The sequence below is a fragment of the Pan paniscus genome, chromosome 2 (genome assembly GCF_029289425.2).
Source record: "Pan paniscus chromosome 2, NHGRI_mPanPan1-v2.0_pri, whole genome shotgun sequence".
Taxonomy (NCBI): domain Eukaryota; kingdom Metazoa; phylum Chordata; class Mammalia; order Primates; family Hominidae; genus Pan; species Pan paniscus.
Genome location: NC_085926.1, coordinates 54,724,765 through 54,746,748, shown reverse-complemented (window position 1 = coordinate 54,746,748; position 21,984 = coordinate 54,724,765). Strand labels below are relative to the sequence as shown.

The following is a 21,984-nucleotide window of genomic DNA, read 5'->3' as shown; positions in this document are numbered from 1 at the left end:
ATCAATACCAATCTACTATGCAACAGGACCTACCTTCCTTTATTAGTACTTAGAGTCAACTTACCTATTTTTTCAAACATCAAAGGAGCACCCACTCTGGTACGAGGCTGGGCTGTGTCAGAGCACCCAAGATGAAATCAGAGTCAAAGGCTGCTCTCATGGAGCTTGTAGCCTCAGAAGGGAGGCCAACAGGACCCAGAGATCAACATAACACAAGAGAATAACTCAGGGTGCTTACATACCAGAGCCAAGCTACCAACTTTATTTATATGGCATCATGTCATGCCCACAACATGTGTGAGGGGAAGGTATTGTCACTACCTCTGCTCTGTAGATGACGTGACTCAGATCTACCCAGATAGGTTTGGTAACTTGCACATAGTTGGTGGATACTGATTGCTCGACTTGGATACGACTTGGATACAAGGAGTCTGGACTCTCCTCCCTATTAACTTGCTATGCTTTGCCTTCTTGGCCATGTGTAAAATGAAAAGAAGGCCTTCACAGACTGGGCAGCCCTATTACTTCCTTCCCAGTGCTGTCCCCAAACTATTTGTTTCTGACATGCAACAGGGAATTGGTAATCAATTAACCTTATGAATATAAAAAAGCTAATGATTATTGAGCACTTATTATGTCCTAGTATTGAACGAGGCACTTAATATGCACCATTTCGTTAATAAGTATTAAAGGAAGAACTGTATACAAACTTTCAGTTAGACAGAAGAAATGAGTTCAAGAGATATACAGTATAACATAGTGACTATAGTTAATGTGTTATATACTTGAAAATTGCTAAAAGAATAGATTTTAGGTATTCTCATCACAAATAAATAATAAAGATGTAAGGCAATACATATGTTAATTACCTTGATGTAGTCATTTACACAATGTACACATACTTCAAAACATCATGTTCTACACCATAAATACACATAATTTTATTTGATAGTTTAAAAATTAAAGGAAGAATTATTATTGCCATTACCATTTTGAGTATTAGAACATTGAGGCAAGTTAAAGTTGACCAACTTAATTAGTAATGTATGTAAAGTTATGCTATAAGAACATATCAAACTAAAAATCTCAGTGGCTTAACATAAAAGTTTATTTGTCATGAACACTACTTATAATCCAGTGTGGGTTGGCAGATGCAAGGGGCAGTGAAAGTCATCTGCTCCATGTGTTCACTCAAGGACCCAGGATGATGAAGGCTGCTGCATCTCGTGACTGTTCTGTCTGGACCATGGACCTTCAGAGTTCACAAGAGCAGAAGAGAGTACCAACACCACCACACTAGCTCTCAAATGCTTTAGCCCAGAAATGACTCAGGTTGATTTCACTCCCGCCCTATTGGCCAGAACCAGTCTTGAAGCCCCACCTATAGGCAAGAAGGCTAGGAATGATGAGACAGCATATGGATATTTGATGCACAGTAAATGTCTCTGCCATAGCAATTCTCCCAAGGCTACTCAGCTACTAAGCAGAAGAGTGGAAAGGCTTAACCACTCCACTTGACTATGTCCTCAAAATTTGGCACTGGGCATAGTGGCTCATGCCTGTAAAGAGGCCACTTTGGGAGGCCAAGGCGGGCAGATCACTTGAGCTCAGGAGTTCTAGACCAGCCTGGCCAACATGGCGAAACCCTGTCTCTACTAAAAATACAAAAATTAGCTGGGTATTGTGGTGCACACCTGTAATCTCAGCTACTCGGGAGGCTGAGGCACAAGAACTGCTTGAACTTGGGAGGCGTGGTCTGCAGTGAGCTGACATCGCGTTACTGCACTCCAGCCTGGGCAACAGAGCAAGATTCTGTCCACAAAAAAAAAAAGAAAAAAAAAAAGAACAGAAAAAAAAAAACATAATTTGGAAGAAACCGTTACAAGTCTATCAGTAATCACTTAGATATACCCAGACTTTATCTTAGAATTATTAGAACACTCTACTTTCTCATGAATATTCCTAATTCTGCACAAGTAGGTAGAAGTTATTCAGAGCCGAGCACAATGGGAAGACCCACCTTTGTTGGCACAGGCCATCCACTTTAGATTGTCTGCAAACGCAGCCTCTCGTCCAATGAGGTATGTGAAGATGCGAACCTGAAGGGAAGACAAACACATGGCTGAGCGGCATTCACTTTTCGCCATCCTGCACAGATCACATGCATGGCTCACACACATGTGGCTTACCTCTTTAATGCTCCATGCTTCCCATCTGCAGGAACATATTTAAGACATCTGAAGTACAGTCAGCTAGAAATGTATTCAAAATTGGGGCCTTTGATCTTTTATACCATATGGCACTCACTGGTGGTGGTTGTTTTTCGGTGCGCAAGTCATGACAGAAGAGAATAACTGGGAATGGGAGACTGGCAGCCTCACGGGCCTGGGCTTGCTCCACACATATGGACAAGGATCATCTAAGCTTGGACCAAATCCCCAACCATTTTCCCCATTCACACAGGAAATGCAGAGTGTGCTCTTCTTGGGAATAAAAATGCCCCTGAAAGACCCTCGACATTTCCCTCCAATGGTGAGGCCAGGCTGCAGAGACTCTCTTACCATCTGTGGTGTCTGGCATGATATTAGAAGATAATTAACTGGGATGAGAGACACAGCCTGTGGCCAGGAGATCTATGGGGACTCTTTCTAGTCTTCCTAAGCTTTCGGTTCCTGAAGAGCAAAAAACATATGTAAAAACCTGGCTTTCTTATTTTCTATTGGTTTCTCAACCCTCTCTTATGAGGTCAGAACTCTTTGAAACAAAGCATGACCTACCTGCCAGATGGTACTTAAGGTTAAATGGAAGAAAGATAAGGAACGAAAAGGTTAAAATCCTTTAATTCAATTTAAAATGGTATGTGGGTCAATGCCACACAGTCCAAATAAAACCCTTCGGATGGGCCATGTGCAGCCTGTGGCCACCTCTTTGTGACTGAGGTCAGTGAAGACATGGCATTAGATGAATGACACTCAGCAGGTGGTATCAAAGGCTTTACCAGGTGATGTCCTTCCAGCTCCTCTAGTCTGATGGGTCAAGTGCTCCTATTGCTCCTCCCCAGCCTTTGCTACAATTGTGGTTAGCTAGCATTTTGTGTAGCTGGTCTGTGAAGTCGATCTGCTCCACTAGAGTATCCAGTTGACTAGGGAAGGAAGAGATGTGTCTCCTTTACCTGGCTGGGCCCTGATGGAGCACTGCACTTGGAACATTGATACTCAATACATGAAGAGATTAAAAAAAAAAAAAAACAAAAAACGCTTACAGTGGATTGTAAAAATGAATATTCTGTTTTAATTATGCATATCCTCTAATCTGGGCATTATAACTTGAAGGCTAGTTGTGAGGTAATGGTTTCTTCCTAATTTAAAGGGATATGTAAATGCACGTTATTATTATGGAATGTCAGTCTGTGCTCATCTGTGCTTGGTAAGGCCATTACTTTATTTATCACAGCTCCTGCAAGGGGATTTCTGGGGTGGATGGGCAGGCAGACAGACCTCTCTCCAGTCCTCTGGCTCTTCTCCACACCATTCCCATCAGAGTCACATTTGGGAGTGAGGATACGGTTTTTGTTTTGTTTTGTTTTTTAAATTGGGAGATTCTGGCTTCTCTTGGGGGGAAAAGAAAGCAAAGATCCAGCTGGGCGCGGTGGCTCACACCTGTATTCCCAGTACTTTGGGAGGCCGAGGTGGGCAGATCACGAGGTCAGGAGATCGAGACCATCCTGGCCAACATGGTGAAACCCCGTCTCTACTAAAAATACAAAAAAATTAGCTGTGCATGGTGGCATGCATCTGTAGTCCCAGCTACTCGGGAGGCTGAGGCAGGAGAATTGCTTGAACCTGGGAGGCGGAGGTTGCAGTGAGCTGAGTTTGCGCCACTGCACTCCAGCCTGGTGATAGAGTGAGGGCCCATGTCAAAAAAAAAAAAAAGCAAAGATCCAGCCTCATATTGCCAAAAGTGATTACCACTGATCCTCCTTCATATAGCTGCACCCCCTGTTCACTTTCTCTGCCTGTCCACTGTCGGCACTTAACTGAGAATCTCTGATTGAGGGGAGAAACTGAGGCCCAGTTAAGTAAAGTGTTTTGCTTCATTTCATCAAAGTTGCATCTCATGAGAGAGGACTTCTAAGACCTCAGGATAGCACTGGTATCTGCTTTTAACCTTTGGGATATGCTGGTTTGGTCAATACAGAAGATCCCAACCAGCTCCAAGGCCCAGAGCCAGCACCCACAGAATCCAGGAGGAACTGGAATCAAGTCTCTTGAGACCAGACCCATGCTTTCTCATAAATCTTTGTCTTTAATTTCAAATTTAAGCTCTTTAAAGGGGAAACACTAGACCGACAAAAACTTGTATCCCCACTGGCTCCTTGGCAAGCAAGAAGCCTAAGAGATGCCTCTGAGGAAATGAAGCTATGAGTCTATCTTCATAAGCAAAGACCCAACACAAAACAACCCATATTTTTGAGCAAAAGTAGCTGTGAGTGCCAGCCTCCTCTGCTGTCTAGACGAAGAGCCTTCATATAAACCGAGTTCTCTTGGAGACATAGTTAAAACTCCAGAACAATACTGTGAATCACCAGCAAAACTTCTACAACTCCTAATTTAAAAGATGGCAACCTATTTGGAAAACCAGTAGAATTGTGCCAAACTTCAGATCAGACATGGCTGCTTAAGAATAATTATGCTAACAATAACCATAATAATGAAAACCATCACCATGTCCCCTACCTCACCAGCACAGTCCTACCACGACCACCACCACCACTGAGGCTGCTACAATCAGCACCATCCCCTGGGTCAGGTAATGTGCTGAGGGGTTTATGGGTATTATATTTGCTTCATTGGTTTGTATGTTATTTTATTGCTTATGAAAGAAAATCAGAATAATGTTCAATATTTCCACTGATTTGTAGTCCTTGGCTCCCAGTACACTGACCTCCTTATCTGAGCAGAAATGGCATGAAAATGACTTGTTGCATGTCTGCCTACAAAATAAACATAATCAAAGGATGCTGGGTTCACGCCCTACATCTCTCACAATAATGCCTTTCAACTGACCACAGAAGAAAAGAGATTTTACTTTAAAGTAGGAAATATTTTGGAGAGAAATTTAATAATAGCATTTTATATTTGCAGGTTTTTTTTTCACACAGTAATTCCACCCTCAGGCATTTATCTTATAGCTGGGATAACAAATAAAATGCTTATGGGGACTAAGAGGTAACAAAAAGGACAGAAGTGGTAGAAGAGAGTACATATTTTCTGGAAGCCCTAGAATTCAGATTTAGACATTTTCAAAAATACACAATTAAAAGTACAAGGATGTTCACCTTCATTACTTGTAAAGGTCAAAAACTGTTAAATTCTAAGTCTTTCTTGATAGCTGACTGGCTACAAGTTCATGGTACATTCGTGTAGTGGGCTACCCAGCAGCTATGTCCTCATCCATGATGTACTGGTAAAGGTAAAAAGCAAGTTGTGGGTTTTGTGTAGCACAAAATTCTATTTTTTTCTAAAAGTGGCCTCATACTTCTTATTTCATAAATTTTATACCATTTTACAAACTAGCATTGCTTTAATAATTAAAGATCATTTTAAGTGAAAAGAAAGTAATGACATTGCTACTTCCTGAACAACTCTGTTACAACATAGGAAGAATAAATGTTGCTGTGAAAATCAAACACAAAAAAGAGATGACATGTGGAAATTAAGTCCTGGCCTTGCATATTCCAGTTAGTACTGCCTTACGCTACTGCTCATTTAACTGAGAGCAAAACCTCTGTGAACAACAGTCAAATTGCTCCTAATTTCCATCATTAACAGATTCTGTACCCTAATGGATTTTATTTCCAACAACTGGAGTTTCTTCCCTAGGAAGCACCACGTAACAAACTTTCAGTGGTCTGCCTTGAGCCCAGCTACTTTTCAGATGCAAGGAGTGTGAAGCAGAGCCAAATCTGGGGTGCTCCTGAAGGCCAGGTGCACGGCACAGACAACCATGGGAAGGTGCTGTGACATAGTTCTGGCATACACCAGAGCTCCCCGTAAAGCCAGGCTTTCATGCTCATCATCTGCAGGCATGGAGCGCACCACTTTCATTAATGCAGCTCAAAGGCAGGGGTGGAAAAAAAAAGTCTGCATCAGCCTCTTCGCTCATTTTGATCTCCCACTTAAGTTTGGATGGTCTTTAAATGTTCTACAAACCCAATTAAGCTTAATAAAATGTTAAGATGTAGACTTTCAAAGTTCAAAGTCACTTACCTTAATCTACTTAGTATAAAATTTCCCCAATGGAACCAACAAAAAACTCATCCAGATTTTTTCAAAAAACCGATTATGCTTTTTACTCACATAGAAGCAATCCCCATCAGAAACTGAGAGGGGTACCCTTCTTTTTAACCTTTGGTGAAGATAGATAGTCTGTAAAGATAATGAATCAAATTTTCTCCTTTCTGCAGCCATTAAAATTAGGGGAAAGAAGTGGCTACCAGGAGAGTTATATGGGGCAGTTGCACAGACAGAAAATAGGCTGCTGCTGCCTGCACATCTCCCTTCAATAATGAAGAAAGCTTGTGTTTCTGAGAGAGTCCAAGAGGAGTAGTTTGTCATCTATCACGTGTAACTCATGAGTGCCTACTATGTGCCAGGGACCATTCTTGGTGCCAGGGCTACCATGGGTAAACAAAACAAATTCTGCCCTCAGGGACTTCACATTTTCTTGGGAGGGAAACATAATAAATGGCAAATTCATATAGAATGTTTATGTATTTGTTGGATTAAACGCTGATAAAGAAAATAATGCAAAGTAAGGTGATGGAGAGTGATGGGGGCTGCATTTTTAGAAAAGGAAGATGGGAAGGTCTTCCTGATAAGATGGCATATGATCAGAGATCTAGACAAAATGGAGTGGGGGAGAAGGAACAAGCCATATAGCTAATGGGAAAGAGCATTCCAGGTGAAGGGAACAAAAGGTACGAGGTCCCTGCGACAGGGAAGCTCCAGAGATATTGAAGGGGCTCGTGTTAATGGAACGTAGTCACCTAGCAGAGGCTGCAGGAAATTAACTTGGAGATACAATGGGTGCCACATCATGTGGATGCCTGCAAGCCACTTTTCCTTTTTTTTCAGGAGAGACTGAGCAGAAGTCTGACATGAGCTGATACATAATGTAAAAGGATCATTCTGGCTGCAGGATAGAGCATAGGCCATGAACAGTGCACTCAACCTGGCTGCCCATTCCATTATCCTATGATAATCTTATAATTCTGAATGCCCATGTCCCATCCACAGCCATAGAGAGTAAGGGTAGAAACAGAGGTAGTAAGTAGGAGGCCACTACAATGTTCCAGGTGAGAGATGACTGTGGCTCTGGCCAGGGCAGTGAGAGTCCTCAAACTTCACAAGGCATCAGTATCACCAGGGGCCTCGAATCACATGTTGAAGGTGGAGTCATAGCACCCACCCTCCCGAGGTTCAGAATAAAGTAGGCCCAGGGATATACATTTTTAAAAATGTCCGTGGGGTCTGACACAGGTAGGCTAAGGCCGACACTTTAAAACATGCCACCAAGCAGATGAGGTCTAAGTGAGACCAAACATTAAGAAATCACTGGAGCCATTTCCAGGAAAGCTATTCCTACAATTTACTAAGGATTGAGGCAAAACTTTAGGGAGTTTACAATCCAGTGGGTGGTTAAAAAAATAGAGAAGCTGGATCAAAATGACATTTTTTAAAAAGCTTGTGTCAACCAAAGAAGGCAGGATCATGAGACATCAGCCAGACTTGGCAAGCAGGATTAGCTAACTATACTTTCCTCTTTCCCCAAGAAAGGGCAGATCTGTACCCAGCTGTCTGTAGCTGCTGAGCTGGGTCTTCACAATCTTTGGAATTACAATAATTCCACTCTTGCTCCCAGATGCAGAGGAAAGGAAGGTTTGGAGACCAAGGACTTACGAGCCTCAAAAAACAGTCTATATTTTTATAGAAAAAAGAAGGTAATCTTTTATTTTAAAAAACACTTAACTACAAATCCATTCCTTCTACCTTTAAAAGCAAGCAAGTTGTATGAATTATTTATGTCAGTGTCATTTGCTACCAAATCTCTTCATTACCTATCGGTGCCCACATTCATGGGTTCTAAATTTTAATTTAGCTAAGTGGCAGCCTCCGTATTAGGCATGCCTTCCTGTCATCTTCCTGTCTTCTCACCTGCTCATGTCCTTTTGGACTCACTGCCCAACTCAGTTATTCCCTAAAATATTTCCAGGATTTCTCAAAATGATGGATGACTTCAGCTTTAGAAAGGGGTCTCCTGACATCTTTATGTTTTAAAGTCCATTTGCAGCTAATGAATATGTTCTTAATCTATATCTTCACAAAAGATATTACTAACCAACTTTCATTGTTATTTGCTCATTTCTATGATTTCTGGTACAGAGAAGCATTTCTGAATAAAATCCTTAATCTTTAAGCAGAAGATAAGGGTTGGAACCTGATTACTCACATAAATGCTTCATAAATCATTGCCAATATTTATCTTCATGAAAATTCCACAAGAGTAGAGATGGGCTCAAAGAAGGTTGACTCCAAAGGAGACAGTTATATTGAGCAGGCTGCTTTAATCTATAAGCCATCATGCTCATAATAAAAGAAGAAACATCCTTATCCAGAAGGAAGAGAAAGGCAACCATGGTAACGCTACCCTGAACAGCAATAAAATGGGATAAATTGAATTAAATTACAAAAGTAATAAAATTTCAACAAACGAATATCATAGATGATTATGAAAAATGGACTGTCACCTTAGGGATGCTCTAAGAGTCTATACAATCTCCTTTTTCCCAAGCACAAGTGCCTGATACCTCAAGTGTGGTATTGAAAAAAAAAATTCCAATTCAGAAAAAAAAAAAATTGTTATTTGTAATCTTCTGGCCAAAGGGATAAAAGTCCAGTTTTATGGCCACGTGTTTTGTTAAGGTGAAGGAGACAGGTGTTTCTTGGCCATCCAGAGACTACGACCTGGGGTTGGTACAATGGAACACAAGATTACATACAGCTCAATGGAGCAATAAGAAGTCAAGCTGCAAACATCCTTAAAGGTGTGTGATGCAATTTATTAGACTATCCAGCTCCACTGAATTCATTCAGAGGACAGGGCCAGTGTATTAACCATGTCTTTGGATTTTTCTGTAGTATTATTGCTCTGATGTCTGAGGCCTTATGACCTTGGAGGGACTCCCCCTCCTAGGGTTAGCTAATTCCTGGAGATAGTAAGCAACTGGCCTGCAAGTGCATTTCTGATACACAAACCAACCAATCCACAGCCCATGCCTCCAATCACCTCCCTTCATCAGGCTCTCACACTCGAGGTCATACCACCTGCCCTAATCACCCCAGGACCAGGTAGCAGACAACTCGGGGCAGCCCCTCTACCCCAGTGCCCACTGAGATGATTGACTGTCCAATGCTAAGCCTGGTTGGCCTGCTTTCCCTCTTTCTTCCCATGGAAAACACAATAAAGGCTCCTGCCCTCTAGATCTCTCTCTCTGCCCACTCATCTTGCCTTGGTACTTCCCTGTGTGTCCTTTCATGGTATGGCATGCCTTCTGCTTCTAGGCAACTATGGATACAATATAGTTCTTCCTTCATGACAATCATTTCTGTGTCTGTGTGCCTTATTATACCTGACTAAAACAAATTCCAGGTATTCTTAAAACGACCAAGTATTATTTGTTTCAGGTGGGTTCAATGCTACACTTACTGGCTTGGTGATCTTGAGAGAGGTATTTAAACCTACTGAGCTGTGCATGCACCTCCCCCAACATGGGGAGCCTCCACCCACCCACCTCACATTGGTGATCAACAACAAATGAGACAATGGATGCAAGGACAGGTCAGAAGCACCAAATCCCATTCAGTTAGAGTTGCATCCCACTCACATTTCAGATAACTTGCTGCAGTGAAACTAAACAAAGGGAGCCAAGGAAAGCCAAGTCTTCCATCCATAGATACTTCCCTCAGCCTGCCCAGAAGTTTGGTTGAAGAGGAAGCTGACTCCTGTGGGTGAAGAATGGGATTTTTCACAGGGGTGGGTTTTGACAAGCCATCAAAGGATAATGGGGTTGACAGTTTCTAACATAATCAGGAACACTAGAGCTATAATAACAATTACAACTTTTATAACCCTTGGAGAGTCAAAGGATCCACTGAGAACTTGGCAGTGGCTATAAACCTTCTCCTACCCCTGACTTCCTCCCCGCAAAATCCAAAGTCTATACACTCACAATTTCAGATAAAATTCATGAGGGTTGGGGCATTTCCTCCACCAAAACCCAGACCTGGATTGTCTAAGTACATCTGGCTCCCAGGTTAAGAACCCTTGTCTTATAAATCTCTTGTATTTTGCACTATAAATTCCTCAAAATCAAAATGGTTTCTTCGGATGATCAAGATGGGCCCTCTTAGTGGATGTGCTCACCAAACTGAGAAAGTTCATTTGGTCATTTACATGCCCATTCTGCGACAGTTTTGTGCAGAGCAGATATCAGCTATTCACATTCAGATCCAGAAAAGTCATATCAGAAGTCAGTCCTCTACATGGAGGGACATTGTGGAGAAATCAGGAGCCCTGAGACAGAATAGGCATCACTGTGGACCTTGGGTTTTTATGATGCACATCACATCATTAAGCCTTTGCATGACCACATGTAAAGGAGCAGGGATGAAAGGGACAGACAGACAGAACTGAGTCTGTAGAATCCAGCACAGTGCTTGGCACAGGGCCAGCACTCAAACACTTGTTGATTGGCCAATACCATAAAACCCCTGTCTGCTGATACTAGGGATCCTGAAACAAACCTGTCTCTAAGCTTCAGGCTGCTGGACACTGCATGGCCTAGGATTTTTATGGCTCAGAAGACCTGTCCTGCTTCCCTTGCCCTCCAAAACACTGAGAGATCAAGTGGTGACAGCCATTTGTTCATAGGTATGCCCCATCTCTCAAGAAGGATTACAGATTCAATACCATGAACAAGAAGGCAAAGTAACATGTATAAGGCCATCAAATTAACCAAAAACAGATCAGAAAATTGACTTATGTCAAAGGGGAATAAATTAATTGTTCCACAAATTGGGATGGCAATGGTTATGTTCATAAAACATCATGGGGCTGTGTCACTCTCTAGCTTAAAGCCCTCCAGTGCCTTCCCATTGTACTTGGAATACATTCTAAACTCCTAACACCACAGCTAAGATGCCCTGGAAGGTCCAGACCTTCTCCTTCTGGACCAACTCCTTCTGGCTTTCTAGACTTTCAGTCCACCTCTCCCACTACCTGGAGTGCCCCTCACCTCCTGTTTGCATGGCTAACCCTCTTTCATCCCAGTTACCGTCATCCTCATCACCCCTTTTGTTTTCTTCATGATACTCAGTATATTCTTAAGTTATATTAATGGTTTATTAGTTTACTTATGTTTATTTCTACTTCCAAGCTGAAACACAGATGTGAGAGCAGAAGGAGGCACCTGTGCCCAATTCAGTACCTGGCATGGAGTAGATTCTCAACGAATATTAGTTACCCACCTTTTCTATCCTTCTTTTCACAAATTTGGGAAATTAAGGGAAGTCAGCATGGGACATACTTGAATTTATCAGCATAGAGCTCATTCCTTCATTGCGACTCTATTTTCAATACTTTTCTATTTTTCCAGACTGATCTGTTATCAATCAGTTGAGATTTTACTTTCTCTATGCTCAGTTCCCATGATTTCTTTTTCTCCTGAAGCTCAGTGATAACATATGAGGTAACGGAGGTATAAAAAAGCTCTGATCTGTGTTATTACAGCCTCATAGTCAGGGACCAGAAAAAAGGTGTCTTAGGCAAGGCCTCCCATGGATGGAAGATCAGTATTATAATATTTCTTCTTAGGTGCCTGCCTCTTGATTCTAGATGGAAGCCATGCAAAGATTGAAGCCAACTGTATTTTAAATAACTGCCTGCTTCAGGGATTCCCTAGTAGGGAAAAGATTGCATCTTAAAATAGCAATGTGATGGTTGCTATTCCAAGCAGCTTTCAGTGGAAATCTCTCCTTTTCCCTACACTTTGTAACAGTGGACAGATGGCATCATTTCATGGAAGCCAGAGCTGAGTGGGTGGACAAGTTGGCACAAAGCAGTGGTTACCAAACAGGGCTAAGAATTGGATACCCCCATATTGAGAATCTGAGTCTTCCCTCAAATGAGCTGTGAGGCCTTGGGGTAAGTTACTTGATTATTTATTTATTTATTTATTTATTTATTTATTTATTATTTTTTGAGACACAGTCTCACTCTGCCACCCAGGATGGAGTGCAGTGGCTCGATCACAGCTCACTACAACCTCCGCCTCCCAGGTTCAAGCGATTCTCATGACTCAGCCTCCCAAGTAGCTGGGACTACAGGCATGTACCACCACATTGGCTAATTTTTGTATTTTTAGTAGAGATGGGGTTTCGCCATGTTGGCCAGGCTGGTCTTGAACTCCTGGGCTCGTGTGATCAACTCGCCTCAACTTCCCAAAGTGCTGGGATTATAGCCATGAGCCACCGCACCCAGCCCCAGCACTGTTTGAAGTCGAGGCAGACAGACTGCTTGAGCCCACAAGTTTGAAACCAGCCTGGGCAACATGGCAAGACCTCATCTCTACGAAAAATACAAAAATTAGCCAAGTGTGGTGGTACTCACCTGTAGTCCTAGCTACTTGGAAGACTGAATTGTCGGGGGCAGTAGTCAGGGTTGCAGTGAGCCGAGATCCACCACTGCACTCCAGCCTGGTGACAGAGAGACACCTTGTCTCAAAAAAAAAAAAAAAATTAAAAAATTAAATAAATTTATATGAAAATACAAAGGAATGAGAATATCCAAAAAATCTCCTAAAAAAATAGGAACAAGGCAGGACAATTATGTCACTGGCTATCAAGGTTTATTGTAAAGTATGGTAATTAAGGCAGTGTGGCTTTAGTGTACAAATACAAAAATTGTCCAGTGGACCACCAAGGAAAACTCCAAAGCAGACCAACACATACATGGATCCCTAATTTACAACAAAGAGGACCACTGCAGAGCCTGGTGAAATAACAGTCTTTTTTTTTAATTTTTCTTATTATTTTTTTTTCTTTAGATGGGGTTTCACCATGTTGGCCAGGCTGGTCTTGAACTCTTGAGCTCAAGCTATCCACCCACCTCAGCCTCCCAGGGTGGCGTTGAGCCACCTTGCCCAGCAAGTTACTTGATCTTTGTAAGTCTCATTTTCCTTGCTTGTAAATTGGTCAACATTATAGAACCAGAATGATGTTGTGAAATGGATCAAATGAAGTAAAATGTTTGGGACTTGAGGGGCAGGGAGGATTAATTCTGCAAAGGAAGAGGGGTCTTCTAAGAGATCTCCAAAGGTGCTCTTTGCCTAGACCCTAAAGAGAGAAAAATAGAACAGAGAAACCGGGAAAGGTCTGAGAGTATAACGCCTGATGACATGACCTGGGTGTGTCCCTCTAGGCCTTAGAGAAAGGCTCCTCTTCCTTTAATGCTCTCCCTTCCCGCCATCCACCCCCACCCTGAGTTTGTCTCCCTTTGCCTCCCCCTGCCTCTGGATCAGTGAGACCCCAAAGGCCCACATCAGGGTACACAACCAAGACCCACTTGGCCTTGGGCACAGCTGGAGTCCTTGTGATTTTCTCATTGGGATTTGGGGCCAAAGCCCCACAGTAAGAAGTCGCATGCCTCTGGACAGTGTCCCCTCTCGTACCACCCTGCAGAAGCAGCACAGCAGCAGGTTGCAGGTCGAGGAGTCAGGAGTTTTGGAGTCTGCCCAAATCATTCTCAGACTCATTAAAACCAACAGCTGTTGTGAATTCTAAGATAGCACAGTTGCCTTTTCCCAAGATCTTGTCATTTCTGTTTTCCCAACCCATCCTCCCTGTCACTAGGAATTAGTCCAAAATAGCAGTTTCCCCTGTCACCTCACTTACTGCCTTCTGGGACTTCTGTCAGTAAGAAAAGTCAAGGACTCGTCAGACAACTGGAAGGATATTGCTGAGGACAGTGTTCAGTCTGTTTTACCTGTGATTCTCCAAAAGGCAGACAGGTTAGGGACATAGCTCTTTGTGGAAGGGGGAAGGACAGATCAGAATGACTTGTGGGTTTTTGGTGATCTGTACAAGCTTACTTTCTGTATACCAACCTCTTGCCCTTCCAGGGACTCTAATAACCCAAGATCCTCAACTCCCACTATGGACGCATGCGCCCCTGGCTGAAGACCCTACTGTAGGAAGCTGCCAGTAGGACTTCAGTGAGCAGTAGCCTCAGGTGAATAGGGTGGGAAGGCAAGTCAATGTTCCTGAGAATTTGGGGCAACCATTATCTTCTTTTTGAGAAGCCCCAGAGAAAGTTTATTTCTTACCTTCAGTCAGTAAAAGTTGTATTTTATCCTAAGCAATCATTGTGTCTTAATCTCTCAGACAGTGATTTGTACGGCTGTCCTGGTTCCCTCTTTGCAAGTGCAAACTGGCTCAAGCAGAGGGCTCAAATACCCCATCGGAGACTACGTGTTCTGTGGCTCCCCTGTCTTTGGTGTCCTTTTCTCCTTGCTGCTGACAACTGACTTGTGTTACCTTTTCTGTTTTATGTTTCCCATCCATCCACCCTCCCACCTAGCCTTCCATCCATCAAATATTAACTGGAAATACTAGATACTAAACATCCTGATGCATGCTGGAGGCACAATGGGGAGGAAAAAATCCATATGGTCTCTGCCCTTGTGGAAGTTGTAAGCTCTTGAAATACTTTTTATAGAATGGGGAAGGCAAAGGAATATGAAGAAAATATATGTATTTTTTTATACATATATAAAACTAAATGTAAATAGTTATATATATATACACACACACATATAATATATATAATTCCTCATATATATATATATACACAAACACACACACACACACATACATATGAGGAGAAGGGCCTGTCATTCCAGAACTGGGTCGCTACTGCACCCTCCCCACAAAGAGCTTGGTTTCCCTGAATAGGACACATGCAATCTTGGACACTATGGCCCCAGCTCCAGTTGATAAGGAGGATCATGTAAATGCAAAATCATCCTATTCCTTTTCTAAGCATAGTGCACTGGTAAGATGAAAATTTGAGGCAAAAAGAATCCCAATGTCTTCCCCAACTGTTTGTTCCTAGAAATAACCTTGCAGGCACTCTCCATGTTATTTTTTGTTTGTGTGTTGTTTTTTTTTTTTGTTTTTTTTTTTTTGAGACGGAGTCTCACTCTCCCTCTGTCACCCAGGCTGGAGTGCAGTGGTGGGATCCTGGCTCACTGCAACCTCTGCCTCCCAGGTTCAGGCAATTCTCCCGCTTCGGCCTCCCAAGTAGCTGGGATTACATGCCCACACCACCATGCTCAGCTAATTTTTGTATGTTTAGTAGAGATGGGGTTTTGCCATGTTGGCCAGACTAGTCTTGAAATCCTGACCTCAGGTGATCCACTCACCTCGGCCTCCCCAAGTGCCTCCACGTTCTTTTCTTCTTCTCTGACAAGTCTTTTTTTTTTCCTATTGAGACAGTCTGTCACCCAGGCTGGAGTGCAGTGGCATGATCTCAGCTCACTGCAGCCCAAAGCAATCCTCCCATCTCAACCTCCCAAGAAGCCGGGACTATAGGCATGCGCCACCACACCTGGCTAATTTTTGTATGTTTTGTGGTGATGAAGTCTTGCCATATTGCCTAGGCTGGTCTTAAACTCCTGGGCTCAAGATAGCCTCGGCCACCCAAAGTGTTGGGATTGCACATGTAAGCCACCATGCCCAGCCCCAAGTCTTACACGTAAGAGAAAAGCAAGAAAAGTTAAGCAGTACTGGTCATACAATAAGTGGGAGAAAAAGGCATTGTGACAGATAAGGGCTGAAGAAGGTAGGATCACATGGGATCATAGATCATTCTTGTCTTCAAAGAGCTTCCTGTCAGTAGAGAAGCTATAAACCCATAGGCAGAACTTACATGGAAATGTATAGGGATGATGGCAAAGGGTGCTCTGCAAGGGAGCAAACAAATCAGGGAAATGCAAACCAAGAGGAACAATGTATTTTAAAAGAGAATAAACAGTCTTGAGAGCTGGCCTCTATCTTGTTTCCATACCCTCATAGTTTTGTTTATTTGCTTGTTTGTTGTTTTTCTAGGGTCAGCATTTTTCATGGGGATCAAGAGAGGAGAAAGATACCATGTGCTGGAACTGAGTTGACTTTTTCAAAATATGTTTCCTTCAGTTGGGAGACTAGAGACTGATCAAAGCCAATGGCTCTTATGACTGCAGGAAGTTCTGCAATCTTCCATTTTAAACACGGCTTTTTGGGAGACTAGAGCTTTTCCTAGAAGAGTAGGTTTGAGGACATGTCACTAGTACCCTATTACACTGAAGAGAGAAGCCAGATTATCTGCCACTTGGAAACTCACTCTTTCAGAGCACTGGGCAATTTCTAATGACAGCCGGTATTAAAAATGGTCCTAGTGAACAACATAGAGTGGAGAAACAAATGACTTATTTGGAACCTTCTTGCTAAAATACCATTCTGTGACTTCTATATCTTCTGCTAATATCCTAGTCCAAGCCACCAATTCCTCTCACTTGGAGAACCAGGTGGAACTCTTACCTGAGCTCTTCCATTGCTATCCAGCCCCAGAGAGAGCTTGTTGTAATAGGAATAAGATAGAGTCCCTCTGGCTGGGCATGGTGGCACACACCTGTAATTCCAGCACTTTGGGAGGCCGAGACAGGTGGATCACCTGAGGTCAGGAGTTCAAAACAAGCCTGGCCAACATGGCGAAACCCCATCTCTAACAAAAGTACAACAAATTAGCTGGGTGTGATGAAGCACACCTACAATCCCAGCTACTCAGGAGGCTGAGGCAAGAGAATCGCTTGAACCCAGGAGGCGGAGGTTGCAGTGAGCCGAGATTTCGCCACTGCACTCCACCCTGGGCGACAGAGTGAGACTCCATCTCAGAAAAGAAGACAGAGATCCCCACCTTTGCTCACAGCTCTATAGAGGCCTTCCCTTATTTAAAATAAAAGTCAAAATGTGCTGAGCCCTTCCCTGTTTTGTAATCTCACCTCCACTTGCCCCCCTACTCAGCCCCAACTGCCAAATTCCCAACCACCCTCTTCTTCCCAGGCTAGACTTGTAAAAAATTCCTTCGACACCTGAAGTTCTTTCCTGTTACAGGGCCTTTGCACATATTGCCCACCTGCCTGCTCTGCACTAAAACATTTTAACACAGCTATCTCCTTCCTATTTTTTAGGACTCATCATTGAACTTTCCACCTCCAAAAGACCCTTCCTCCTCTCCTTATCTATCAAAAGTCCCCCTTCTTAGTCTCTGCCTTGGCCTCTGTTGGTTTTCTGCATAGCACATGGTGTAATTTACAGTTATTTTGTCTGTCCTCTTGTTATATTCTGTTCCCTACACACACACGCACGCGCACACACACATACACATGGATATAAGCTTCATGATGGAGATATATTAGTTTTGTTCACTGTTGTTTTCCCAACTGCTAACCCATAGCAAATACCCCAAAAATGAATACGGTTATTGCATACAATTAAGCTAAGTGGGGATAATCCATCAAGGTATAAGGAGTAAGAACATGCAAAAAGAAATAGAGGGATTAAATGAGCACTAAAGTACTAAAACCTAGCATGTTGAACATCAGCCCCAAACCTGGTACCATACACGATACGACTGCATTGAGGTGGTCACTGTCATCATTCTTATTTAACAGTTGAACAAACCGAGGATTACAAAGGGTGAGAATCTGTCCCAGGTCACACAGCAGGCAAATGATAGCTACTGGACCTTTTCAAGGCATGTGGGACCCCAAAGCTCATTTTCTTAATTGCTACATTATGACATGAGAACATAATAACAGGGCAAAGTGCATGAACCAGCAGATCCCAGAATACTACCCATGGCAACAAAAACAAATAAACAAAAGACAGAGAACAAGATGTTCAAGCTCACTTTTAAGCACCAATACAAATACAAGGTTTAAAGTATTTTTGTTTGTTTTTTGCCTATCAAATTGAAAATGATGTGTTAACAACAAGGGTATTGGGAAATATCCTTTCTGCTGATGGAAATGTAAATTGGCATAAGTTTTCTGAAAATAACTTGACCACATCTATTAAATATTTTAAATGTGCATAACCTTTGACACAGCAATTCTACTTCTAGGAAATCAACACAAGGAAACAATCATATAAAGAAATGAAGATTTAGCAGAAAGAATTTATGTTGCAGTACTGTTCACATTACAGAAAAATTACAACAACCTAAACGTATCACAGAAGGGGATTAAATTATAGTACATTTAATCATGAACTTTCATGAAGCCATCACAAATAATGGCAAAGCCGATTGCTAATGACTTGGAAAGACATCACTAAATGAACAAAAGAGGTTACAAAATGCCCCATATACAGTCTGATCCCATTTATGTGTGTCTGTGTGTGTGTGTGTGTATACATATATATACACGTATATATATATACACATATATATGTGTATATATATATACGTGTATATATATATACGTGTATATATATATATATATACACACACACGTATATATATATACATGCATGGAAAAATAATGGAAAGATATATGCAAAAAGTGTCTAGTACCATAATCTCTCGAGGGTGGATAACAAGTGATCCCTGTTTCTTTCCCAGTATCTGTTTTTTTATTCTTTTTCCAAATTTTCTAGAATTAACATGTAATGCTGTTTTCTATAAGAAAAGTATTTTAAAGAAAAAAATTCCACTCAATTCCATTTAATAAAAATTTACAGAGGATCTCCTATGCAGCTCTGAGGTACTAGGAATATAATGGTGACCCAATCCCCAACTCCATATAGATGATATCCAGGTAGCAAACACATCATGCATGTCTTAAGTACAGATGCTTAAGAGTAGAAGCATAGATTATAGAGGTGATGTGCTATTAAAAGGAGCTCATGGGCATAAAGATGTTCTACTGAAAATTAATTAGAAGTACCACCATCCCCACAGTTCATCTCAACAATGGATTAGACCAACCGCAATGTGAAGGGTCATCCAGAGCTGCTGAGAACTGGCAAGTCCTCATTTATCTGTGTGTTTGCAGTGGAAAGCTTATTTCCAAGGGACTTCAACCTTCATTTCATTTCACGCTTCACCCCTTTGGAAAACTTCTGACCCAAAATGTGTCCTGTGCTCAATGTGATGTGTGAATGCTAGGAGTGATTGTGGGTATCTGAGATGTGGGGGCAGAGCTTCCCAGAGGTCATGGCTTCTGAAGGCTCACCATCCATCTCTATTGTCCTAAGGGCACCAGGGAACAAAATCTAGACCCCAAAAGTGCTAGGGGAATCCACTAAATTCTGTGACTATAGAAGACTGCCTAAGCAGCAGTTCTGCCATTAAGAAGTCCAGGAAATGTGTAAATTCATTGTCAATACAGCTTTGCTGCTACTCTGGTTAACACAGTATTTTTGATCTTCTTTAGCGGTTGAAGAACAGAGAAGAAATGTTGGTGTGCTTCCTGTCTCCACGCTAGGGCAGAGAAAGACTGGAGGTAGTGACTTAATGGTTACACTCAAACCTTGCATCCCTAGGCCTGAGGCCAGTCTCCTGCTTCAGCAGATAACGAGTTTGGCAATTTCTGATAGTCTTTTCTGGATGCTAATCCCCATCACCGAACTTCCATAATGCATGATATAATTTAACACACCTGGCAGACTCACCACCAGTTCATTCTTTTGTTATGTAATAGCCCAGAGTGAAGCCGAGGATGTTAATGCTCTGACAACCAGTTATTATCCCCAATAACAGGCATTTCCAAAGGATTACTGCCCTCAGAAACCATTTCGTAATAACTGGCAACTGGAAGACAATGTAGCAAAGTCAGATGGTCTTTGTGAGTTGCCATTTATTTCCTACCGATCTGCAAAGATGCTTCGAGCATCCCCAAATGAAACAACCAGGGTAGTGATGGGGTGTCACGCACCAAGATAAATCAGTGAAGTTAGAGGGATGCATGCCTTAGAGTTACTCTTTAGAGTCTTTCTATTTTTATAAGCCTTTTCATCTTTTCCCCACATCTTTGCCCTTTTTATATTATTCTGGCCTCCTAAAAGCCTGCTTCCAGGGAAGTTGCAGTAGTCCTGAGAGCTTTCCTGTGAACTGACTTCACTGTGAAGATGCTCTACCCTTGTGTGAGGCCCTGAGGGAAAAGGAGTCATGGGGTGAATTTCTTTCTGATATGCATGTCCTGACTTAACTGAGTCCCACTTTAGGAAGATCATTTGAGTTGGGTATGACAAGAGAAGAATGACTTACTGTCCTCAGCATGCAACAGTTTAGGTATCAGTCTATGGCAAAGTCAGACTTTACTCAACACAATGCTACCCCGTTGCTAAGCCTGCCCAGCCTCTTGGACAACGATTTCCTTCCAGGGAGCAGTTTCGCCAGACACAAATCCTCTTTTAAAAATGCCTATGAATGAGATATCTTCCTTAGGATAGTTCCCCAAAACTATTATCCAAATGATATGCACTCATAGCATCCAAAGTCAAACTCCGAATTCTGAAACATCAAGAAGGTGCTTTTTTTTTTAAATCTCACTGCCACAATAAAAATCGAGTTCTTTGTACTTTGTGCAGATGGCATAAATCCCAGCTGTTTGAACTTGGGCTACGTGTTCACTGATGAAATTAAATCGACATCATCTTCCTTTATCTTGACAGTTCAGACCGCTGGAGGCAACTGCTGCTCTGTCAGGTTAGGGTAGTCAGTGCTAAAATTATTATACTGCCTTTAAGTTTATCTTTGATTAAAAATTAAATTTAACTTCCTTTTATCATTTTCCATACCCCAACACCATGCATGTGTTCTCTAAGTTAAATCAAGATGGACTAAATATTTAATACCCCGCTCTAATTAGCTACAACTGTTACCTGATTTCTCTCTGTAAATGAATATGAAAGGGCCCCAGAGGCCTAACGTTAACCTTCATCCACTCTCGTTACAGGAGAGAAACTACAGGCTCTAATTAGCTGCTTCAAATTGCAAAGAAATAGAATTTTCATAACCAGCTTATTAAAATCCTAGGGCCCCTTTGGAATAGGGCAAATTGCTTCTACCCTGATCTGCTTATCCTGGTACAACACCATACAGAAAACTCGTGTTGTCTGCCTTATACAGCTCATATTTCTCCCAAATTAATGAGTACTCAAATCATTCCAGCTGCCCTCTTGGCACAAGGAAAAACTGAAAATCTATGACTGCCAAGTGACGTGGGTAACTCAGCTGCTAAATAAAATCTGCTTAAGGGGACACAGCTGCTGAGGTGCCTGTTTACATTAAGATTACTAAATCCATGAACACAGAACAAAAGTCCCGAGATAGTTAAGTAGTGTTCAACACTTGGGTTAACCCATCTATTCATCCAAGGCCCTCAAAGTGCAAGTGTCCCACCTAGGCAGAAACATGAGGTTTCTACCAAATGACTTCTTCTCGCTAGGACAGATGCCTAAGCATTACCGTGGGAGAACCTGTGGGGATGGTCCCCAGTGAGTTCCCACTTTAGAAGTTCTGATCAGTTTTACTTCCACTGATGTCTAAGTATAAGCCACTCAAAGCTGTCATTCTTGCTAAAATTAAACTAGATTTTAGATTTGTTAATTTTTGACATTTCATAAATCTTCATCAGAATTCTTTCTTCTGTGCTCTGACCTTTTGACTTTTTCGAGGGTCCACATAAAACTCTGAAGACCACAACGTGGAAGTCTTAGGAAATGATGCCCCAAAGGTCAGCAGTCAGTGAATGGTGTCTCAAATAGAAGTGCTCAGCCATTCAGTGGGACTTCCTAAGGAGGCTCTGAATAATCACTTCAG

At 42.1% G+C, this 21,984-nt stretch overlaps 1 protein-coding gene across 3 annotated transcripts in view; it reads right to left on the bottom strand.

Moving 5' to 3' along the window:
* Positions 1-21,984, bottom strand: part of CACNA2D3 (calcium voltage-gated channel auxiliary subunit alpha2delta 3) — a 951,279-nt gene that overhangs the window by 319,806 nt on the left and 609,489 nt on the right. For all 3 annotated transcript variants that reach the window (XR_004670571.3, XM_003818723.8, XM_034956678.3), the window contains exon 12: positions 2,021-2,099. Coding sequence is in view for 2 of the 3 variants with exons in the window: in XM_003818723.8 (XP_003818771.6) it covers positions 2,021-2,099 (79 nt within the window). In the remaining variant the exon portion in view is untranslated. The remainder of the gene's footprint in view (positions 1-2,020; positions 2,100-21,984) is intronic.